Source organism: Acomys russatus, chromosome 13, assembly GCF_903995435.1.
Source record: "Acomys russatus chromosome 13, mAcoRus1.1, whole genome shotgun sequence".
Taxonomy (NCBI): domain Eukaryota; kingdom Metazoa; phylum Chordata; class Mammalia; order Rodentia; family Muridae; genus Acomys; species Acomys russatus.
In genome coordinates this window covers 17229329-17250649 of record NC_067149.1, presented here as the reverse complement: position 1 = coordinate 17250649, position 21321 = coordinate 17229329, and the positions used below count along the sequence as shown (strand labels likewise).

Sequence of the window (21321 nt, the reverse complement as noted above, 5' to 3'; positions counted from 1 at the left end):
TATTAGCTGTTAAATCAATGATAACCAAGCTACAATCTATAGGACAGAGATTAGGTATAGAGTAAGAAACTAAGAGGGACAGAGACTTCCCTAGGAAAGGGAAATAGAATAGATAATTATAAAAAGATGGGGAAGGAAGGAACAGGATGATCAAGAGGAGTGAAAAGCAGGAAGAGGGAAAGAATACGGAGAGACAGCTAAAATTAAGGGTCACTTGAAGGGTAGTATGGAAACCTGGTACATACAAGCTTCCTAAAATATACATACATGAAGATGATCTAAATGAAATTGCCAAAGAATGAGGGAGACAGAATCCCAACTGGACATCTCTTCTCACCATAGGAAGCTTCCAGTGCCAGGAATGGGTTGCATCTAATTGAGTTGTTGGCCAAAGAGGCCCCATAGGAACCATCAAATACCCCAAACTGTTGTCAAGACTCTACAAGCTCTCCACAAAAATGACAGCAAGACCTTACTGCTGAAAACAATAACCACACAATTCATTGTATGTGAGGAGTCTAGTTGACCTACATAGAATCTTCACCCCCTACATGCTAGTGTCTCTGGTAAACTATTCAGCATGCTACCCAGGGAAAATGTAAACACCAACCCAGTTACAAACGCTTTGATCTACAACAGTGTCCCACCTGCAAGACATGCTAACGCAAAGATGACACAAAGCCTGTGGGAGTAACCAACCAGTATCTGATTTGACTTAAGGCCCACTCGGCAAGATGGAACCCATACCTGACACTGCTTGGGTAACCAAGAACCTGGGACTAGATAGCCCAGGGATCTAGGGTAAAGCTAAATACTACTGTTCTCCTAAAAGACAATAGCAATGAAATGGACCCCCGATGGCAATATGTTATACTTTTAGGTCAGTGCCTTGCTCAGCCGTCATCAAAGACGCTTTCTCCTGTAGCAGATGGAAACAAACATGGAGATCCACATCCAGACACCTCACAGAGAATGTGAGACCTCGGAACACTCAGCTCTAAACAGGATGTCTCCATCACATCTCTCCCCTCAGGGCTCAGGGAACCCTGAGGAAGAAGCAGCAGAAAGTGTAAGAGCCAGAGGGGGTGGAGGACATCAAAGAAAGAAGTCCCTCTAATTCAACAGGACTGATGCACATTTGAATTTGCAGAGACTGAGGCAGAATGCACCAGGCCTGCATGGAGTGTGTGTGTGTGTGTGTGTGTGTGTGTGTGTGTGTGTGTGTGTGTGTGTGTACGCGCGCGCGCGCGCGCGTGTGTGTGTGTGTGTGTGTATTATAACTTCCAGTTTAGTGTTTTTTATGGGATTCCTGGGTACACAAACAAGTAAGTGGGTCTCTGTGTCTATAATCTGTTTCTTGTGCCATTTCTTAGGCTCTTTTCCTTTTGTTTGTTGGGTTTTTTTTTTTTTCCTATTCTGATGCACAAGTTTTTTTCTTTATTTTATTATATTTTATTATTGAATGAAGTGAAGATACGATTGCTCCAAGGTGTGCGTAAGGAGAAGGATTTTATTGTAGATATAACAGAGAGTACCGTCAGAGGCTCTGGAAGAGTCCAGAGCAGGGAACCCACATCAGCCTGTTTTATGCCTGGCTTCACTATCACTAAAGGGCAGAGCAATGACATTTTCATTTACTGCCATGCAACAGACTACATGTGAATTTAGCAATAATCCTCTGGCCGCATTTCATACCTCTGCGGGCTAAGAACGGTGGCATGGCTCAGCCAGGTGACTCACCAGCTCCGGGTAGCTCCAGCAAAGGTACTGGATGGCACTCAGACCCAACCTCACACACAGGTGAGGTGAACAGCTCTCAGAGGCTGTTCACTCTTGTAACTGGTGTGCACGGCTAGAAGACTGGACTCTCAGTGACCCTTCGCCATGGCAGCTTCAGAGCTCAGACTGTGTTCCAGTAAGTAAAACAAGAGCAGTGTGGCTTCCCACGACCTGTCCTTGGAAGCCTCTGACATCATTTCCACCATCCTGCCTTAGCTGAAGCAGTCACAAGCCTCAGATTTTAAAGGTGGAGTCGGGGGAGGAGGCTTAGACCCACCTCTCAGTGAAAGGAAGGCAAAGAAAGAGCAGGTATGCTGAAGAGCTGCCAGATCTACCTTCCATGGAAAGACTCCTCGAGGATGTGCTGTGGCGGAAACCAAGGAAAAGAGAAACCACGGGACCAAGAAACAGCAGATGCAACTGGGAGAGTAGTCTTGTGGAGTAACAAGTGAGCTTCCGCACTACAGACCCAAAGAGCGCCCACTGCAGATGGGAGAAAGCAAGTGGAGATACCCAGGAAAGACTCACAGCTTAAGAACAAAGCCAAAAGCAACTAGACAGACTATATTGATAAAATGTTAGTTCACAAGGACAGAATTCAGTGTGTAGGTGGAGAGAACACACAAGTAAAACTTGAAACAATGATTGATTTAAAAAAAAAAAAAAGCATGAGGTAGGGGTGGAGAGACAGCTTTTAATCAGGTTGTCATGGAGCAACTCAGAGAGGCTGAGTCCTGGATGTACATTCTAGAGGTGATGTCACATGACCTCCATTTTCATTTTTGCTTTGTTTTCATCTAGGCTTGAAGTTTCTCTAGGAGTGCAACAAGCAAGAAACTTACTAGCTTGGGGGCTGGAGAGACTGATCAGTGCTTAAGAGCACTTGCTGCTCTTCCAGAGGGCTCGGGTTTGATTCCCAACACAGGCACATGACACAGGCAATCATCTGTAACTCCAGTTCCAGGAGAGCCAATGCCCTCTTTTGGCATCCATGGGCACTGTATACATGTGGTGTATAGTTATACCTGCAGACAAAAAGCCATACGCATAAAATAAAAACAAAGGGAAATTTTTAAAAATTAAAAGTGGGGGATAAATAATGGGAACTTAGTCCCCCCCCCCACCCCCCGAGTGTAAAATGAAAAATCTTTCAGAAACCTGAACGCTGTTGGGAGATGGTAGACGCCTTAGGTCCTAATGATTAGGAGGTGGAGCTAGTGGAAGTTAGGTGATGGGCAATGCCCTCTAAAGGGATGTTGGGTTCCTGCCTTCTTTCCTTTCTCACTTCCCTGCTGCCATTGGTGAGTGCAGCAGGATCGCAAGGCAGCAGGATGCACCATGCTGCCACGGGCAGGGATACAGAGCTAAGTAAATGTGGAGCCAAAATAAACCTCCCGGGTGTACTAGCTGTTTTTGTGTCTCCTTGACACAAGAGTCATCAGAGAGGAAGGAGCCTTAGTTGAGATCCAGCTGTAGGGCATTGCCTCAATTAGTAATTGGTGTGGGAGGGGGAGGGCCCAGCCCGTTGTGGGCGGTGCCATCCCTGGGCTGGTGGTCCTGAGTTAGATAAGAGCGCAGGCTGAGCAAGGCGGTGAGCTGCACCCTCCATGGCTTCTGCATAGCTCCTTCTTCCCTGTTCCTGTCCTGACTTCCTTCGATGATGAGCAGTGATCTGGAAGTGTAAACCAAATAAACCCTTTCCTTCCCAACTTACTTTTTGGTCATGGTGTTTCATTGCAGCAATAGAAACCCTAACTAAGATACCAGGGAACCATTTGAAAGGGAAATGTGAAAAATAAATAAATATATACATATGTGTGTGTGTGTGTGTGTGTGTGTGTGTATCCTGGGAGATTCAAGACGCCTGCGGCCACCAGCACCCATAGAGCCAAGGGGCCTAAGAGACCCATGGGGACTTCATGGGGGGACAGTGGCAGCAGAGGATGAGCTTACAGAGCACATGGTATCTTTAAAACAACTTTTTTTTTTTAAGGCAGGACTTAGGGGAATATACTTTTTTTTAACAAGTGGTTTAGTGGAGTTGGGGGAGGCAGATATGGTGGAATGTAGTGGCATGTGCTGCAGAGAGAAGAGGAACTAGAAAATTGGCAGCCATGACTAGAAGCATGCCTTTGCAAGTGGGGCTGGTCCTCGTCAGGCTACCAGGCCCTCCATCTGCTGCTGTCTGCTAGACCAGTGGCTAAACTTGGCCCACAGCCCCACAGGATAGGATGGAGCCGCCGCTACAGCTGCTGCTGCTGCTCAAGTTACTCACCCTGCTTGGGGCAGGAGAATGCTGGGCCATGGGGTTGCCATGATCGATTGCCATGCCCGGGATACAAGCAAGGCAGGGGACAACGAAGGCAGAGTGGCATACAGCAGCCTGGAGCTCTTGCAGCCTCTGCCTACCCCCTGGAAACACCCCGAACCCCAAGGTGTCGAAGATGAGAATGGATTGAGCCTCCTCAAAGACTTCTGTGGTCTGGGCTGCCACCAGAGACCATGTTGAAGTCTGTGTTCCCTGCTGCTGTGCTGATGTCTGTGATCTGCGCTGTCGCTGTAGGGCATGTTGATGTCAATGATCCTTGCTGCCACTGGAAACTATTTTGATGTCTGGTTGGAGCTGCCACTGGCTGCTATGGGCAAGGAACCTTTTGCAGTGGTTATCAATGACTGCAGACTCATAACTGAGAATGAGGGACAGTGAAGGCTTCTGGGACAACCTCTTCTCCACCTGACCCCCCCAAAAAACAAACAAAGAAACAGTTCAGGCAGGAAGCTATTGAAGACAATCCTTAAAAACTATAATAAGAACCGGGCCGTGCTGCAAGTCTGTAATCGCAGCGCTCGGGAAGGCAGAAGCAGGTAGATCTGTGAGTTTGAGACTAGCCTGGTCTACAAAGTGAATCCAGGACAGTCAAGGCTATGCAGAGAAACCCTGTCTTGGATAAAACAAAAACCAAAAGAAAAACAACAAACAGACTAACTGTAATTGGGACTGCAGGCCTAAGTTACCAGGCCAGACTCTAGGGAGCCTTTATTCCTGAAATATTTAATGTGTGAAACTTAGCGCACTCTTACATTTTTTTTCTCTCATTGATGATTAAACATTTTCACTCAACCCACAAGTTTTAACAGTATTCTGAAGAAAGACAAACCGTGAAGCACTGTAATCTTTTTGGTAGGTGTTACCAGTTGTTCTGTGAGCACTGAACACAGGGCCTCACACATCATCAGACAAGCAGATGAAAGTTCTACTTCCACATTTCAACAAAACTTTTGTGCCCACTGTCCTGCCTCCAACGTAAGCTGCTCAAATTCTTGGCAAGGGAGAAGAAGGGAAAACAAATCAAGCCATATTTTTATTCCAGAACTTGGTTTTGTAAAATACACTTTATTTTGTGCTGACTTCTTATAGTATAAAATCAAGTTGAGGTCTGGAATCCATTACTATTTTAACTTCTTCATTGTCTTGAAGATTAACAAGATTCAAGATTCATGTTTGTTGTATTTTAAAATATCGTATCAAGGTGCTGGAGAGATGGTTCCGCCGTTCAGATCACCTGCTGCTCTTCCAGAGAACCTGAGTTGTTTCCAAAGCCCTCATCAGGCGGTGCCCTCTTCTAGCCTCCAAGGGCTCCTGAACTCATACGTAAGTGAACACACACACACACACACACACACACAATAAAAAATAAATCTCAAAGAAACACTTTACCAAAACTTCCGATTTTAGCCAGGCACAGTGGCACACACCTGTAATCCAGGCACTCAGGGAGGCAGAGGCAGGTGGATCGCTGTGAGTTTGAGGCCAGCCTGGTCTACAAAGTGAGTCCAGGACAGCCAAGGCTACACAGATGAAACCCTGTCTCGAAAAACAAAATCCAAAAACTTCAGATTTTATTGTCTCTTCTAGGGATCTGTTTCTAGTATTTAATAACAAAGTCTTTAAAATGTGTAAATGAAAAAAAAAAAAAACAAAACAACAACAAAAACAGTGCACACTTGTTTCAACTCACATTATGGCTGGGTATGGTGGAACACGGCTAGTCCCAGTACTCAGGAGGCAGAGTCAGGTGGATCTGAGTGGAAGCCAGCCTAGTCTACATAGTGAGTTCCAGGACAGCCTGGGCTAGTTAGATTTGCTTGCTTGTTTGTGTTAATAAAAACAAGGCCCCAGTCCGGCATGGTGGCGCATACCTTTAATCCCAGCACTTGGAAGGCAGAGGAAGGTAGATCGCTGTGAGTTCGAGGCCACCCTGGTCTACAAAGCGAGTCCAGGGCAGCCAAGGCTAACCCAACGAGACCCTATCTGGAAAAACCAAAAAAAACAAAACAAAACAAGCCTCAAACAAAAACCTCGTATGTGGGGAACCGCAGCTGTGCTGGTACTGACCATTACTTATTTTAGTCTGCAGTTGAAACATTGTGCTCCACTGGTTGCCTTCATTTTCCTTGTTTTGAGTCTCATTATTTGGCCCTTGGTTTGCTCCCTCTTGGGGACTTTCCACAGTGCTGTTGGATTGCTGGTTCCTCCCCTATATAAGCAGCTCTGTTACTCCCCATAAACAGCATTCTCTTAGCACGACCAATCCGCAGACGCTCACCGTAGCCTAGACTAGCAGCGCAGGTGCTTCCCTCATACAGTATATTGTTAAGTGATTTCCCTAAACCCACCAGTATTTGTGTAACCATAGGCAACTTAATGTTAACTTCAACCCAAATGTCCTATCAATGACACAGGCCTAGCTGTTAAGAGTGTTTCTCAAGACCTGGCCACTGCAAACATCTCCACTCGAGTCAGGACTTCGCTAGATGAAACCTAACCCCAGCACGCAAGGAGCACGGCGAGAAGTCTGTTTCCGACTTAGCACAGAGCTAAGATCAGACATCCATCTAAAAAGCAAATTCCACGTTGCACCACGTCGCCTCGTCCCCTTCACACAGCCTTTGCTCCAGCCCAACAGGACTCCTTCCCCTGAAGATCTGGAGCAGCAAGGCTTGGCTCGGTTTCTTTCTCTCTCCTAACTCTTCAGTTCCATAGAACCCGGGCAAGAGGTTTTCTCGAAATGCTCAGCGCCGGGGCCCACACCGAGCCGCCAGACTCGGCCTCCTCAAACGCAGAAGCTTAAGGCATCCTCAGAGGCTGCCCACAACACCCAGGACAGAAGGCAAGCTGAGCAGGATTCAACAAACGCCTGTTCGGTCGTAAGGGTCGCGCAGCAGCCGAGGCCTACTGAGTCGCAGCATCACTGGCACAAAAGGCGACAGGGAAAGCCGAATCGCCTGTTCCATGGGACCATAAGCGTGGTGAAACGCCCGTACCAACGCACCCTCACTCGGTACTGACTTCCCAGCGGAGTCTGCGCAGCTGCACACGCCCACTTCCGGCGGGCCCCGAGCGGCGTCTTCCCAACAGCCCCTCCGCTCCCGCTGCCTGCCGGGAGTTGTGGTCTCGGCGCAGGCGGCGCAGCGGGCGCGCGTGGCAGGAAGCGGAAGCGGCCGGTGGCCCATCCCTGGCCCCGCCTCGCCGCGCCGCGCCGCTCGCCGCCGGGCTATCACTGACGTGTCTCTCGGCGGAGGATACGCGCTCCGGAGCTAGCAGCTTCGCCTCACTCGAAGTGGAGCGCAGTCGGAGCAGGGCGTGGAGTTGGATCATCCGCCGCCATGGCGAGTGAGTCCCCTTGAGCAGCTCCGGCGCAGCAAGGATGCATCCCTATTCCCTGCTAGGGCGCCCGCCGGCCGTGTTGCCCGATCCCGGCGGAAAGCGGCCTTGCCCGGATACCCCTCGTCCCCGCGCCCACAGACCGAGCCCTCTAGGTCCACACGCCCTGCTCCCACTCGTGCCGGCTCCGCCTGGTGCCCGCAGGTTACTCTGTTCCTAACTATTTCTCATTTTGTTTCTTCCATCAAAGTCAAATTTCTGGAAGTCATCAAGCCATTCTGTGTCATCTTGCCGGAAATTCAGAAGCCAGAGAGAAAGGTAAGTTCCCCAGATGGGGGTCAAAGAAGCCTTGTGAAACTGGGTGCTGGAAGTTTACAGTACAATTAAAAATGGCCTCGGCACACCGAATGGAAACTGCCCAGAGTGTATCTGTATGTGCGGGGATGGATCCTCACGGGAGCTGTTGAAAGGTGACCTGGTTGTGTGGGAGTTCTCGCGGAACCGTCTTGTTTCGTTTGGAGCATCTTTAGTGGATGGAGGCGAACAAAGCGTCAGGTTTGCCTGGTCCAAAAGTGGAGTCTGCGCAGTGATTGAGTGCGACCTCAGTTAGGATTCCAGATTGGGTTACCCTCACTTCTCATCCCGCAGGAGCAGATCATGGGGTGTTTGTTTCGTCGGGGAGGTGGCGTTAGTATCTAGTTTCCAAAGGAAAAAGCCAGCCATGTAATCGATATGACCCGTGCTTGTATTTTTTATTTTTACTGTGTACTGCCCCAGCATTGAGGATAACTGCACTGATGAAGTCTGCTGCCCTTGACAGCAGGTGTATTAGAAATAGAACTGTAGCACCGTGTGAATCTTAATCAGAATTCCCATGGCTGTCAGCTTCAACCCCGGAATAAATGTTCCTAATGTGAGATTGCCCAATGAAGGAAAGGCCAGGCCTCTGAGTTACGGAGGACAGTAATTCCACTTTGCGTCCCTGGCTTTTCAGACTGTCATGCATTCACATATGGCATTTGCAGTTGGCGTCCACATAGATATTCAGTGTCTGCTATTGATATTTTTCACTTAGCGAGGTTTCGCACAAATGCCTTGCAGCACCCTGGCTGCCTTTGACAGGTTGATGCGCAAAGCTTCAAGGGCTTAACATCAGTGCACAGGGCCTGGCTCTAGGGCAAAGAAGCCCGTGGCCCACCCTTTACATTCTTTATAGCCCTGTGACCTTGGCCTGGCAGAACCAGGAAATTTGTATAAGGTATGACTGGGCTCAGGTGGAGAGTGCATCTGATGGGGGTTTTTGGAAGAGGACTAGAAGGATTCCTGGCCAGGAGTTCCCGATTTGCTTCCACAGTGAAGGCAGAGTATTAGTGCACTTGGAAGGTAGGCTGTTAGATGCAGTTCTTACTGATTGTAAGTGTCAAGGTTAAGAGAAACACTGGGAAGGTGAGTGAGATGGGCTAGGCAGATCAGAAGTGGCCTTGGCAGTAAGGGAGAGGCCTGGAGTGTGGCTTGGGGGCCTTTGTAGTAGACGGTGAATCGTGGTATTGAGTAGGGATGGTTTGGGCTATTTCAGAGGCAGAAGAGCCAGGACTTAGACGAAAAAAGCTTTTGGTGTTTTGCTCTTAAGTGACCAGGAGAGGAGGCTTTCTCACTTAAAATAGCCTTGAAAATGTGTCTCTTCTTTTTTTTTCCCCTAATATATTTGTTCCATGGGTTAGGAAAGTGGCTAAGGGATGGCTGAGGGGCCCTGTGTCCAGTGCCCGTCACCACAGTAGATAGTATGTGTACGTGTTCACTACAAGCTTGCCTTTCTGGCTCCTGTGAAATGGTGTTGCTTCCCCCTGTTAGGTTCTGAGTTCTTGGTGTGGTAGGAAGAACGGTGGGATTCTTGAGAGAGAGAGGAGGATGTGAGTGCCCCAGCTGCCTCTGCAGGGTCTGTGCTCTGAGCTCACCCCACTCACAGGCTCCAGTGCTGTGTCTTTTAGGACTGCATACCCACAAAGAACTTAGGTTCTGTCACTGAGTCAGTGCCTGTTGGCCTTTGGTTTTTTATTTGGTTGGTTGGTTTTTTTGTTTGTTTGGTTGGTTGGTTAGTTTTTGGTATTACATCCACTTAATATCATTACTCTTTAGCTGTCTGTTAAGCCTGTCTAAAGCCAGTGATAGTGGGGTCAGGCACTACTGAAGAGCTCTCATTACCTAGTGACAGAGGTCTTGTGAAAGGGAGGGGGCTACAGTGAAACCATTGTGTTTGACTTACTCAGTTTGTTCCCTTTCTGATTATTGTGGCGTTCCTGACAAAAACGATGGGAGAAAGGAAGGACTGTGTTTGAGCTCACTGTTCAACTGTAGTTCATGATGGCAAGGGATGCGGGCAGCAAGAACGTAAGGTACATTGGTCACACTGCGTCCCCAGGCAGGAGGCAGGGCAGCTCAATGCTGGTCTCAGCTCACTGTCTCCTTTTCATTCAGTCCTGGGCTCTAGCCTGTGGATTGGGGCCACCCACATTTAAAGTGGGTCTTCCCCCTTCAGTGAGCTCAGTCCAGAAACTCCTCCATGGTCATACACAAATGTTTGGTTCCATGGTGATTCTGAACCCATGAAGTTGACAAGCAAGGTTAAGCATCACACTCACACACCTGGGGGGTGGGGGATGGGGGGTGGGCTATGAAGATAAACTGACGCTACTGGTGCTAGTGGTTCCGTATCAGCTCCTGCGGTCCTCCTCCAGTGCTAATTACAGGCTTGCCTCTTGACTCGCTTACTGATCGGTCCCACATTTTAAATTAGTTCAGTCCAGAATAAGATGTCAGTGGTGTATTGCAGACGTGCTGTGAGGCTTGTCTGTTTTATGAGTCCCTTTCTCTTCAGTGTTCATCCATCTTGATTCTCAGCTATTACTGTGACTGGGTAAAAGCGTAGCTTTGGGCACAGATTCCCTTCAGCTGCAGGATCTCAGATAGATGAAGTTTTCTTGGTCACTTTGCTCATTGTCATATAAAGATAATCTGTGCGGGGGCTGGAGAGATGGCTCAGATGTTAAGAGCACTGTCAGCTCTTCCAAAGGTCCTGAGTTCAATTCCCAGCAACCACATGGTGGCTCACAACTATCTATAATGTGATCTGGTGCCCTCTTCTGGCCTGCAGGTGTGCATGCAGGCAGAGCACTGCATACATAATAATAAATAAAATAAACCTTAAAAAAAATAATCTGTGCGATGGGAGGGTCATCTGAGGTGAAGATCAACAGGGTCTTTGCATCATGTCTTGCAGAGAAGGCACGTGAGACATACTAACTCTTACGGCTCTGCTCTTGGTGCACATTGACCAGCTCTGACAAATGGAGAGTGCGGTCTGACCTGGATCCACCTGTGTTTGTGTGCCTGTGGGGTAACATTGCTTTCATTCCTTCCCTTTCAGATTCAGTTTAAGGAGAAAGTGTTATGGACAGCCATCACCCTCTTCATCTTCCTAGTGTGCTGCCAGGTGAGCCCTGCTGTGCTGTGTGTAGGGGTTGAGTGGGCTGGCGACAGGTATGTGATACCTGCTGTCTGCCTGTTTCCAGATTCCCCTGTTTGGCATCATGTCTTCAGACTCAGCCGACCCTTTCTACTGGATGCGAGTGATTCTAGCCTCTAACAGAGGTAGGACCCTGCTCACACTGCCTCTCCCTGCCCGGTGAAGAAGAGCCTGGTGTCCCTTGGTTAGGCTTTGGGCTTTATGGAGCTCAGGAAGTTTGTGAGGCTGTGCAGCTTGGATAGAGGGTGTTGGTGTGGGAAAGGGATGCGGCACCTGCTGCTGAGTGCACCCTGGTGGGTCTGAGTGCGGTGCAGAGCCTGTGCTGACAAGATAAGGCTGCATTGCAGAACGTTGTTTAAAACCCGGAAGAACCAGAATACTTTTGATACACCTAAAGTGACAACATTCTTTAGAAGGCGTAGTTTGTTTCTCAGCTGAATCTTTTTCATTCCTATAAGGTGCAGTGTCATCGTCGCATTCTCCTCCCTCCCCCAACCCCCCCCCAAAAAAAACTGATTTTGTAAGCCCTGACCACTTACCTATGGGCACAGTGAGGATTTTTAATATGTTGATACTGCATTTGATTAACTCATTTTAAAAAACTGCAGTGCACATTAAGTTGGAAATCAGAAGGATGACTGGTTGTAACATAATGGATGGTGGGATTTAGTCACAGCCAGATACAGTTATGCCAGCCCCTTCCCAGACTCTGGGAATTCCTTGAATGTTGCCCTTTTTACTAACTTACGGGGAGCGTACACCGTTATCTCTGTGAGGCTGGAGTAAATCTGTTGTTGTATTGAAATGCAGCAGCCTGGGTAACATGTGACTGTCTTAGCAGAATGAGATGCTGCCTGGCACGGTGAATAGAATGCATTAAGCTGTGTTCGGATCATTAATATTTGTAGGTGGTTCTGTAAGTTAAATGCTGCTAGCACACTAAATGTTGTTGAGTTTCTTAGGGGGACCCCTATGTTGTTCATTGTGTTTAATTACGTTCTTCCAAACTAATGTTGGCTCACCTCCTTCCTCAAGGAACCTTGATGGAACTGGGCATCTCTCCTATTGTCACCTCTGGCCTTATCATGCAGCTCTTAGCTGGTGCCAAGATAATTGAAGTTGGGGACACTCCAAAAGACCGAGCTCTCTTCAACGGAGCCCAGAAGTGTAAGAAACATGCATAGCATTCTGATGGCCACGGTTGAGAATGGGAATTTGCTGTAAGGTCTCTGGAATTAAAGCAAGTGTGCTCTGCGCTCTGCCCTCCCTGGCTGCTCCTCTGCACGCACTCCATGAGCTGCACAGGGAAGAGGCCGGACAGAGTGGACAGACCGGGGCTGGCGGCTTGTCCCTTTACTGTGCAGTTTGCTCCCATACATCAGAGTCTCCATGAATACAGCTCGGGGGTCGTGCCTGTGGCTCAGTTATGTCACGTGTTTTCTTGTTTGTGTGAAGGTGGTTAAGGGAGGAGAGGGCACTCCTCTGTGTCCTGTGCTCCTTACCAGCTTGTGAACTGAAGAAGGTGCTGATACTCGGGGGGCACCACTTGCATGGTGAATATCTTATCAGTGTGGACATCTTGGCAGCCCCTGAACAGTTTTGTTTTGTTTTTGAATTTCAAATAGGTACTATAGTAGGTGGGACGCTTGAAGTTTTAAACTGAAATTTAAGTCCTCACTCTTAGTTTTTTGAGACAGGGTTTCCCTGTGTATCTCATTTTGTAGTCCAGGCTGGCTTTGAACTCAGAGATCGACCTGCCTCTGCCTCTCCGGGTGCTGGGGTTACAGGTGTGTGCCACCACACCCTGCTGCCCCAACTCTTACTTAGAACCAGCTAATACCGGCAAACCAATATGATATGTCAATTCCACTGTGCCTAGGAGTGAAATATAATGAGATCCGAGAAACAGTCTGTGGCGGGAGCTCTGTCAGGAAATGGGGCCAGTAGCCAAGTCAGTGGCACTGTGAGCTCCCTTTAAAGAACCTGAAACTGGGCGGTGGTGGCACACGCCTTTAATCCCAGCACTCAAGAGGCAGAGGCAGGTGGATCTCTGAGTTTGAGGCCAGCCTGATCTACAAAGCGAGTCCAGGACAATCAAAGCTTCACAGAGAAACCTGTCTCGAAAAACCCAAAAAAAAAAAAAAAAAAAAAAGATACTGAAATATAAACGTAGATCAAAAGGATTGCTTTTATCCCGAAGTCTTCTGTGCTCTAGACTTGGGTCTGAGTGCTGAAACTAAGAGGTGGCCCACTTGTGGCTCAGAGGTCTCCAGATCCTGTGCCCTGCAGTGCTCCTGGGTGGTTCAGGGCTGCCAGCACTGCATTGAGTCTCTGGTTTTACTTGAGGTTTCCTGCTTTTTCTAATTTGCCATGCTTCTGCTCTTCCTTCCTCACTAAGCAAGAGGTAAACTGGAGAGCAGGTGTGCTTCTGTGGAGAGTGCCTGTGGCCTCATGCTTGCACAGTGTGACTGAGATTCCTTCTGCAGCTCCTTGGAGGCAGAGTGGGCAGTGTGCTTTTCCTTCTCAGCGTTGGGCATTTGGGTGTACACTAGCCACTTCCTCTGCTGTGTCCTGTTCTGCGCTGAGAACACATTGCTCTTGGTTTCTAGTGTTTGGGATGATCATTACCATCGGCCAGTCCATTGTGTACGTGATGACGGGCATGTACGGGGACCCTTCGGAGATGGGGGCTGGAATCTGCTTGCTGATCACCATTCAGGTAACGGTTAAGCTGTACCCCTGCCCCAATCCAGAACACCAAGGCTGTGCCTTGGAGAAGCTGGAGGTTGTGGGTTTGCCCTTCTTAACCCATCAGAGGAAGTCCAAGAACTCACACTCAGATTGCTGTTTTTATAGTCGAGAACCCGGTTATTAAGGAAGAGAGCCGCCTCCATCGGGAGCAGTAACATGATCTATTTGAGTTTCTTTACCTTTTCTTTCCTTCACAGCTCTTTGTTGCTGGCTTAATTGTCCTGCTTTTGGATGAACTCCTGCAGAAAGGGTACGGCTTGGGCTCCGGCATCTCGCTCTTCATTGCCACCAATATCTGTGAGACCATCGTGTGGAAGGCATTCAGCCCCACCACTGTCAACACGGGCCGAGGTGAGGAAGGACCTCGGGGGCTCGTGCCAGAGGTTGGCGTAGGCTCTGCCTGTGCTCAGCATAAGCCCCTGGTCTTTCTGTGCTACGCAGTGTCTTTAAACACACGTGGGCTTATGCTCGTGGCAACGCACAGCCTAGATGTCCATGTGCCATCTCAGGGGTGACGTGCCAGGTGTGAGCGGGGTCTGGCCCCACTTCTCAGCACAGGACAAACTGCATTAGAGGAGTAAGTGTTTTAACCTCTGCCTTGGGTAGACATCAAGTCATGTCCAGTGTGTTGACACTGAAACTGCACATTCTCACCTTTATGTATTTTGGCCAATTAGTCTGGATCGTTTAAAAACAAAACGAAAAGGCTGGAACTACTACCCCAACACATTAGATGGTGCTTGGCCCTGTTCTGTAGGTGCTGTGAGCACATTCTGCTGCTGCCGCCCTGGGCCATCTTGTAGTGAGAGGTGGTGACACAGAGCTGTGATGCCAGCTCCCTAGATGCTGAGGCAGGAGGATGTGTATTTGAGGTCAGCCTGCACTATTTAGTAAGGCTGTACTCTCAAAAAACTGAGAGGGGTACAGCTTTGTGCATGTAGGGTATGTGCAACCACATGATGCCTGCTCATAGTAGGTACAGGCCAGATGCTAGTATGCTATGGCAGAGCCATTAAGAGTGCCCTGGGAGGGGCTGGAGAGATGACTCAGCAGTTAAGAGCACTGATTGCTCTTCCAGAGGACCCAGGTTCAATTCCCAGCACCCATATGGCAGCTCACAACTGTCTCCAATCCAGTTCCAGGGGAATCTGACACCTTCACACAGATATACATACAGGTAAAAGACCAGTGCACATAAAAATAAAAAATAAAAAAATAAATTAAAAAAAAAAAGAGTGCCCTGGGAATGGCAGTGTTTCTAATGTGTTAACAAAAGGAAGTCTTAGAATAAGACTCACTAGGGAAAGAGACTTCTGCCACTAACTGTTATTTAGAAGAGTTCATGAAAAATATGTGTGCACATTGTCATAAAATTGAATGCACTTTCTGCCTCCAGAGGCCGTACAATCCCATGTATCTAATGAGCAAACGCTGTCCTCTAATGAGATTAGAGGCATATTGGGAGAGACTGGGGCGATGAACGGCAGGGCTTGTCAGACTTAGGTGTGCAGAGGCACAGGTGAAGGTGCAAATGGAGTTCACTACTTAGAAAAATGACATGAACAGGGATGCTGGCATTGGCGATGCTAGCAGAGGAGAGCAGGGCGGGAACATGGAAGGATGCAGTCACACTGCAGAGCGCACTGCTGGGCAGGTGTGTGGCTGCCTGAGCAGACAAGATGTGAGACACTATTGGTTGTTAGGGAAGCTGTGGGAGAAGTCACTGGGGTGTCTTCATAGCCAGGCCTGGTAGAGATGTAATCTAAAAGGGTGGTTTGATTCTCTGGCTGCCAGTGTGAGGTGAGCCGCACAGGGAACCACGGATGATAACAACAGTAAGGTACAAGAACCAGAGGTGTACAGCAGACACAGGTGACTTGTAGCCAGAAGGGCTGCTGCAGCTTGGCCAGCTCACTACTGCTGCCTCCTGGGCAGTGCAAAAGCCCAGGACTGGGAAAGTGTGGACAGCATGTATGGTGTGCCCCTGAGGTGGCGCTAAGCATGTGGAGGTGGCCTTGTTCCCGCAGATTTGGCAGATATGACAATAATTGTAAAAATTAGAAGAGCTGGGGCCTAATCCTGGCATTGCTGGCACTGCTGTGGGTTCTGAGACATTGCTGTCACACAATGGGGACAGTAGGTCACCACGACAAAACTGAGGAAGAAAGGACCACAGGAAGGTATTATAGAGTTGATGCGGGCATCTCACTTAAGCAAAGTCTTGTGAGACATGACGGAAGCAGCCAGCAGCGCTGCAGCCCTGAGCCGAGGTTGTCTCCACAAGGCTGGAACCGGGCAGAAGCCGAGCACTTGGTGGGGAGCTTAGAAAGGCCACTGCTGGGTAAGCACGAGCAATCCCTCTTCCCCATGGGCCACTTGCTCTGTTAGATAAGAGCTTGTCCTGGCTGCATCTCCCATAACCCTTAATAGGAGATAGGCCACAGCTAAAAGGTAGGAGGACTTGCTCTAGCCTCCCCTCGCCATGCAGATATTTGGGGCCCTTTTCTTGGTCCTTTCAGCTTTCAAGAGCCCATCTGTTTGCCAGGCATGACCTGCGAAAGGGTGGAGACTGATCTCAGGCCATACACCCACAGCAGGAGCCGTGTTTCTCCTTGTAGGATTAGTGGTTGGTGTTTGGAGCTGAGAACCCAAGCTTTCCCCACTCTCCCACTGGGGGCGGCCCTCGTCAGGGACTGGGATGAATGCTTCTACTGCCCTGATTCCAAGCAGGACTTAGCCTTTTCCAGGCAGAATATGTCACAGATGTGTTTAAATTGATGATTGTCCTTCCACACGTCTGGTGACCTAAGAAATATGGCCACCCAGCTCATCTCAGAAGAGAGCAGCCCAGTGCTGTAGTTTGTGTCGTCACCTTTCCTCAGTTTTGGTCATTATGGAGCTGAGAGGCAGAGTGGGTGCTCTTCATCCTCCTCCACATCTGTGTCTTGCTCTGCCCATAGGAATGGAATTTGAAGGCGCCATCATTGCGTTGTTCCACCTGCTGGCCACCCGCACAGACAAGGTCCGAGCCCTTCGAGAGGCATTCTACCGCCAGAATCTCCCCAACCTCATGAACCTGATTGCCACCATCTTCGTCTTCGCCGTTGTCATCTATTTCCAGGTGTGTCTATAGGTGGCTGAGAGGAAGTCTGCCTCTTACGGCAGCCAAGCTCAGCAGCCACTCCGTCCTCCTGCTTCGGCTTTCGGGGTTATGACTATTGGTGTCTTAGCCGTCTGAAGAGAACACCCAAACTAGCTGTCTTCTTTTAATTGTACTGATACTTTTCTGAGCCCAGGTAACTCAGACTGTTGCTGCGTCTCTGCTGGCTGCCTGCTCAGTAAGCAGTCAGTCTTCCAGGGCAGGGCCACGACTACAGTTGAATCAGTAAGAAGTTGAGTCTTCTGTTTGCTCCTGGTGTCCTGGGCACTGGGTTTGTAATGGTAAAGAGAAAGAAGCTCTGGTGTCCAGGCCTTCAGAGGGTGAGTGGTGTGTGTAGGAAGCTCAGGGTTATGGTGACCGCTGCCTGAGAGCCGCTGATAGCATCCGGAGATGCCCATTCAGGCCTTTCTATATAGGAAAGGAAAGGCCAGGTCCCCTCAGACACCATCACAACGGGGTGTACAGTAGCAGACCTGGCACCTGGCACCACCTCTCCTGTTGCCAGCCTGACTGTCCCCAGCCACACTGGGGACGGTAGGCAGAACAGGAAAGTGAAGGGCCGTGCTGTGTTGGCCCTACAGGGTTTCCGAGTGGACCTTCCAATCAAGTCGGCGCGTTACCGAGGCCAGTACAACACCTATCCCATCAAGCTTTTCTACACCTCGAACATTCCCATCATCCTGCAGTCCGCTCTGGTGTCCAACCTGTATGTCATCTCCCAGATGCTGTCAGCACGCTTCAGTGGCAACCTGCTGGTTAGCCTACTAGGCACCTGGTCGGTGAGTCTCGCGGTGAGGTGGGATTGTTTGAACTGACGCAGCTAGTTGCAGTGGTTTGTGGCAGGGTGTCTCAGCTCAGGACCGGATACTTCACACAAAGGTCTTTCTGAATTGTCTCTTACAAATGCAGTTCAGTGAGATTGCTACGGGTGTCCTTACGACACCACAAGGCAGCTGCTGGGAGCTCCTGGCTCTGTGCTGCGGCATGCTGAAGGCTTCTCTGTGTTACTCCTAGGACACGTCATCTGGGGGCCCCGCCCGTGCTTATCCCGTTGGGGGCCTGTGTTACTACCTCTCTCCTCCGGAGTCATTCGGCTCAGTGCTGGAGGACCCTGTCCATGCGGTCGTGTACATCGTGTTCATGCTGGGCTCCTGCGCGTTCTTTTCCAAAACATGGATCGAAGTCTCGGGCTCTTCTGCCAAAGATGTAAGTCTAAGTCCACATTCCTGCTAGGGAGATGGGACAGCTGCTTGCATCCTGCTGGCTCCACTTGTTACCACTTTATACGTAGTGGTTTGTGATAAAAGGTATCCATCCTGCAGATGGACCATCCACTTAGGTGGAGGACAACAGATGAAGGTTGGCAGAATTGGCTCTGAGAGCCTGAGGCCAACCTAGAAAGATAGACTATTGTGTGAGTGAACGCACTGTTGCAAGTTAAAATTCCTCCATGAAGAATTTTGGGGCTGTAGGGAAAAAAAAATCTGGCTGGGCAGTGATGGTACATAGCTTTAATCCCAGCACTCAGAGCAGAGGCAGGCAGTTTGAAGCCAGCATGGTCTACAGAGTGAAGTACAGGATAGCCAAGGCTACACAGAGAAACCCTGTCTCAAAAAACCAAATAAAGTGGGGTTGGAGAGATGGCTCAGTGGTTAAGAGCACTGTCTGCTCTTCTGAAGGACCCGGGTTCAATTCCCAGCACCCACATGGCAGCTCACAACTGTCTGTAATTCCAATTCCAAGGGACCTGACACCCCACACCAATGCACATAAAATAAAGTTAAATAAATTTTAAAAAAACAAATAAAGTAATAAACCTGCAATTGTTTAGCTCCGCTGTGAAGCGCCCTCACCCTGTAGCTCATGTCCTTGTGCTTGGGTCATGCAGGTCGCAAAGCAGCTGAAGGAGCAGCAGATGGTGATGAGGGGCCACAGGGAAACCTCCATGGTACATGAGCTCAACCGGTAAGTGTGTCACTAAGCCCGAACACCAAAGAACCAGAATAACCCTGCACAACCGCTGTCCAGGGAAGACAGCGCAGGAGAGTAGGAGGAGGCGCACAGGCAGGGTGCTGGAGTGCCATGAGGCGGTGATGACTGAGCAGTGCTGGCTTAGGCTGCATGGTCCTGGCACAGATGAAGCCAGGGCACTGGCAAGAGCTAGTTTGGAAGGGTGGGTTCGAGTTCAGAAATAAGACCAAAAGAGGCCAGAGAGTGCCGGGCTCAGCCACGGGTGATGGAGGAGTGTAGCGATCACCTTGTAGAAAGAGGAAAGAAAAGAGAGACAGGGCAACCCTGCACACACACCTTTCTCATAACCATTCTGCAGCTGCCTCTCGGGGCCTGAGGCTTTCCCCCCAGTCTCTCACTGTGGTTGGCTTTTTTCAGTCACTCAGAGCAACCAGATGCTGTGTACACAAGTGCTCCTGACCTCAGCCACCACAGGGAACACCAGAATTGCAAGTTTCCTGTCAGTTTCTGAGCTGGGGCAGCAGGGCTTTTCACTTCAGTCCATAAATCTTAAGGCTCCTACCTCAGACTGCCTGGGAGAAATGCACCTGTCTTGGCACAACTGCAGGTTGTCTGAGGTCTCCAGCAGCACAAGGACGAAGATGAAGTGTCTTGTGTTCCTGGTTTGAGGCTCCTTAGACTCCAGTGTGGCCTCATCTGTGTTTGCATTTGTGCTGCTCACGTCCCCCCAGGCCCCCCCCCCAAGTCCTGTGTGGCTAGCTTAAAGCCTGTTAGGCTCTCCAACTCTGCAGGCACCACAGAGCTGTCTGTCTGTCTGCAGGTACATCCCCACGGCCGCAGCCTTCGGTGGGCTGTGCATCGGGGCCCTGTCAGTCCTGGCTGACTTCCTGGGTGCTATAGGCTCAGGGACCGGGATCCTGCTGGCGGTCACCATCATCTACCAGTACTTCGAGATCTTCGTCAAGGAGCAGAGCGAGGTGGGCAGCATGGGAGCCCTTCTCTTCTGAGCCTGTGTGCCCATGGACCAGGGTGAGGGCACAGGCTCCAGAACTGCCCAGGAAGGGTGCTCTGACCACTGGAGCACGCTACTGTGGCTTAGGGACTTTTAACTTTTTTTATCTTTTTTTTTTTTTTTTTCCCATATCTTTTCATTCCACTGTGTAAAGTGCTAGGAAATTTCCAAGTTGAAATTTTGCTTTTTATTCTGGCATTGGCAAGAAAAACCAATAGAAGTGAATTGTTACTGATGGCCAGAGGGTGTAGTAACCAATTGTCCCCAAGTGTCCGACGTAATTTTTATTTAAACCCTTGCACTTCTCAGTGCCTGGCAGCTGCAAGGGTCCTAGCTGCCCCCAGGCAGTCTGCGACCCTGGTTGAAGGAAGCACAAACTAGGAGATGGCCTGCATCTCATTTGGCCATGCAGCCGGGAGAGGGCTGGCCAGGCGGGCCCGGCTGCCATGGCCAGCAAGCAGGGACCACAGGCTTTACCTGGATCCTGCCATGCCTGGTAGCCGGGCACATGGAAGGGGCCTCGTGCTTGCTCTTCCCCTGGCCCCACTAGAAAGGGAGCGCCTGTGGTGGCCGCCTCTGTCTTCCTACTGAGACTTTCCTATCCAGTGTTTAGAAGTTTCTTATTGTCATTAGGACCAAATGTAGATTGGCTCAGGATCTATAAGAAAATCACACCGGGGTTTGGAGATCTCTTAGAGAAGTTGCCCAGAACCCTGTCTGGAGTTAAGGGTTCTGGGATAACAGGTAACATGGCCCTGGAGGTTAGGAGACTCCCGCCTGTAGGAGAGGCCCTCTCTCAAGACAGACATTGCCTAGCAGGAAGGGTGCAAGGCTGAAGTTTTGAGGTCAGAGCAACCAGAAATTGTCAGCTTACCGTAAGACAGGAGAGTCCAAGTTGTTCGCACAACAGGGCGGGAACCCTGGGGGATATACAGCCATGTGGCTGCAGCCTGCAGCGGCAGTTGCTGTTCACCTGTAGCAGCACTACACCTGGTCCACCGCACCTCAGTGGAAGTAGCAAATGCCTCCCTGACCCAGGGCTCCCAGGGACTCTTGCTGCTGTGCTTGCCGGTAAATGGCAATCAAGGGACAGTTAGCTACTTGCCCTCACACAGGCCAGCAGCAGGGCCAGATCCCTTGCCCAGGCTCACACCATATCACATGTGGCCTTGTCTAGACCCAGTCCTGAGCAGAGGAGCCTGGTGCCCTCCCAGTCCATAGGGTCTTCCCACTGCCCCTCCTCTGCCACTGCCACAGAGCAACAGGACCCCCCACCTACCCTAGGGACTCCACAGCTTCTGGCAAGCGGGTGCAGAGTTCCCAGCTCTGGGCTGTGCTGGGGAGCATCAGGCTGAGGAGCTCACAGCCTCACCTGCTGCTGTAGCTGTCAGCTGGGCCTGGAGGCCTGTGGTTGGTGGTCACCATTAGTGGGTGAGTGGGGATGACCTGGCTTCCAAGAG

The 21321-nt window shown here is 49.8% G+C and overlaps 1 protein-coding gene across 1 annotated transcript; it reads left to right on the top strand.

Moving 5' to 3' along the window:
- The first annotated feature begins 7286 nt into the window (after positions 1–7286).
- Sec61a1 (SEC61 translocon subunit alpha 1) lies at positions 7287–19952 on the top strand. Its single transcript, XM_051154878.1, has 12 exons — positions 7287–7453; positions 7695–7762; positions 10869–10934; positions 11014–11092; positions 12003–12134; positions 13577–13686; positions 13916–14069; positions 16679–16839; positions 17460–17657; positions 17893–18084; positions 18767–18843; positions 19670–19952. The coding sequence occupies exons 1-12, from the start codon at positions 7447–7449 to the stop codon at positions 19854–19856; spliced, it is 1431 nt and encodes a 476-aa protein (XP_051010835.1). The 5' UTR covers positions 7287–7446; the 3' UTR covers positions 19857–19952.
- Positions 19953–21321: the final 1369 nt, after the last annotated feature.

Excerpts from the sequence above, each read along its gene's own strand:
- Sec61a1 (XM_051154878.1), top strand. Across the intron at positions 16,840-17,459 it reads CCGTTGTCATCTATTTCCAG|GGTTTCCGAGTGGACCTTCC; the intron begins GTGTGTCTATAG and ends TTGGCCCTACAG. Across the intron at positions 18,085-18,766 it reads CGGGCTCTTCTGCCAAAGAT|GTCGCAAAGCAGCTGAAGGA; the intron begins GTAAGTCTAAGT and ends TGGGTCATGCAG.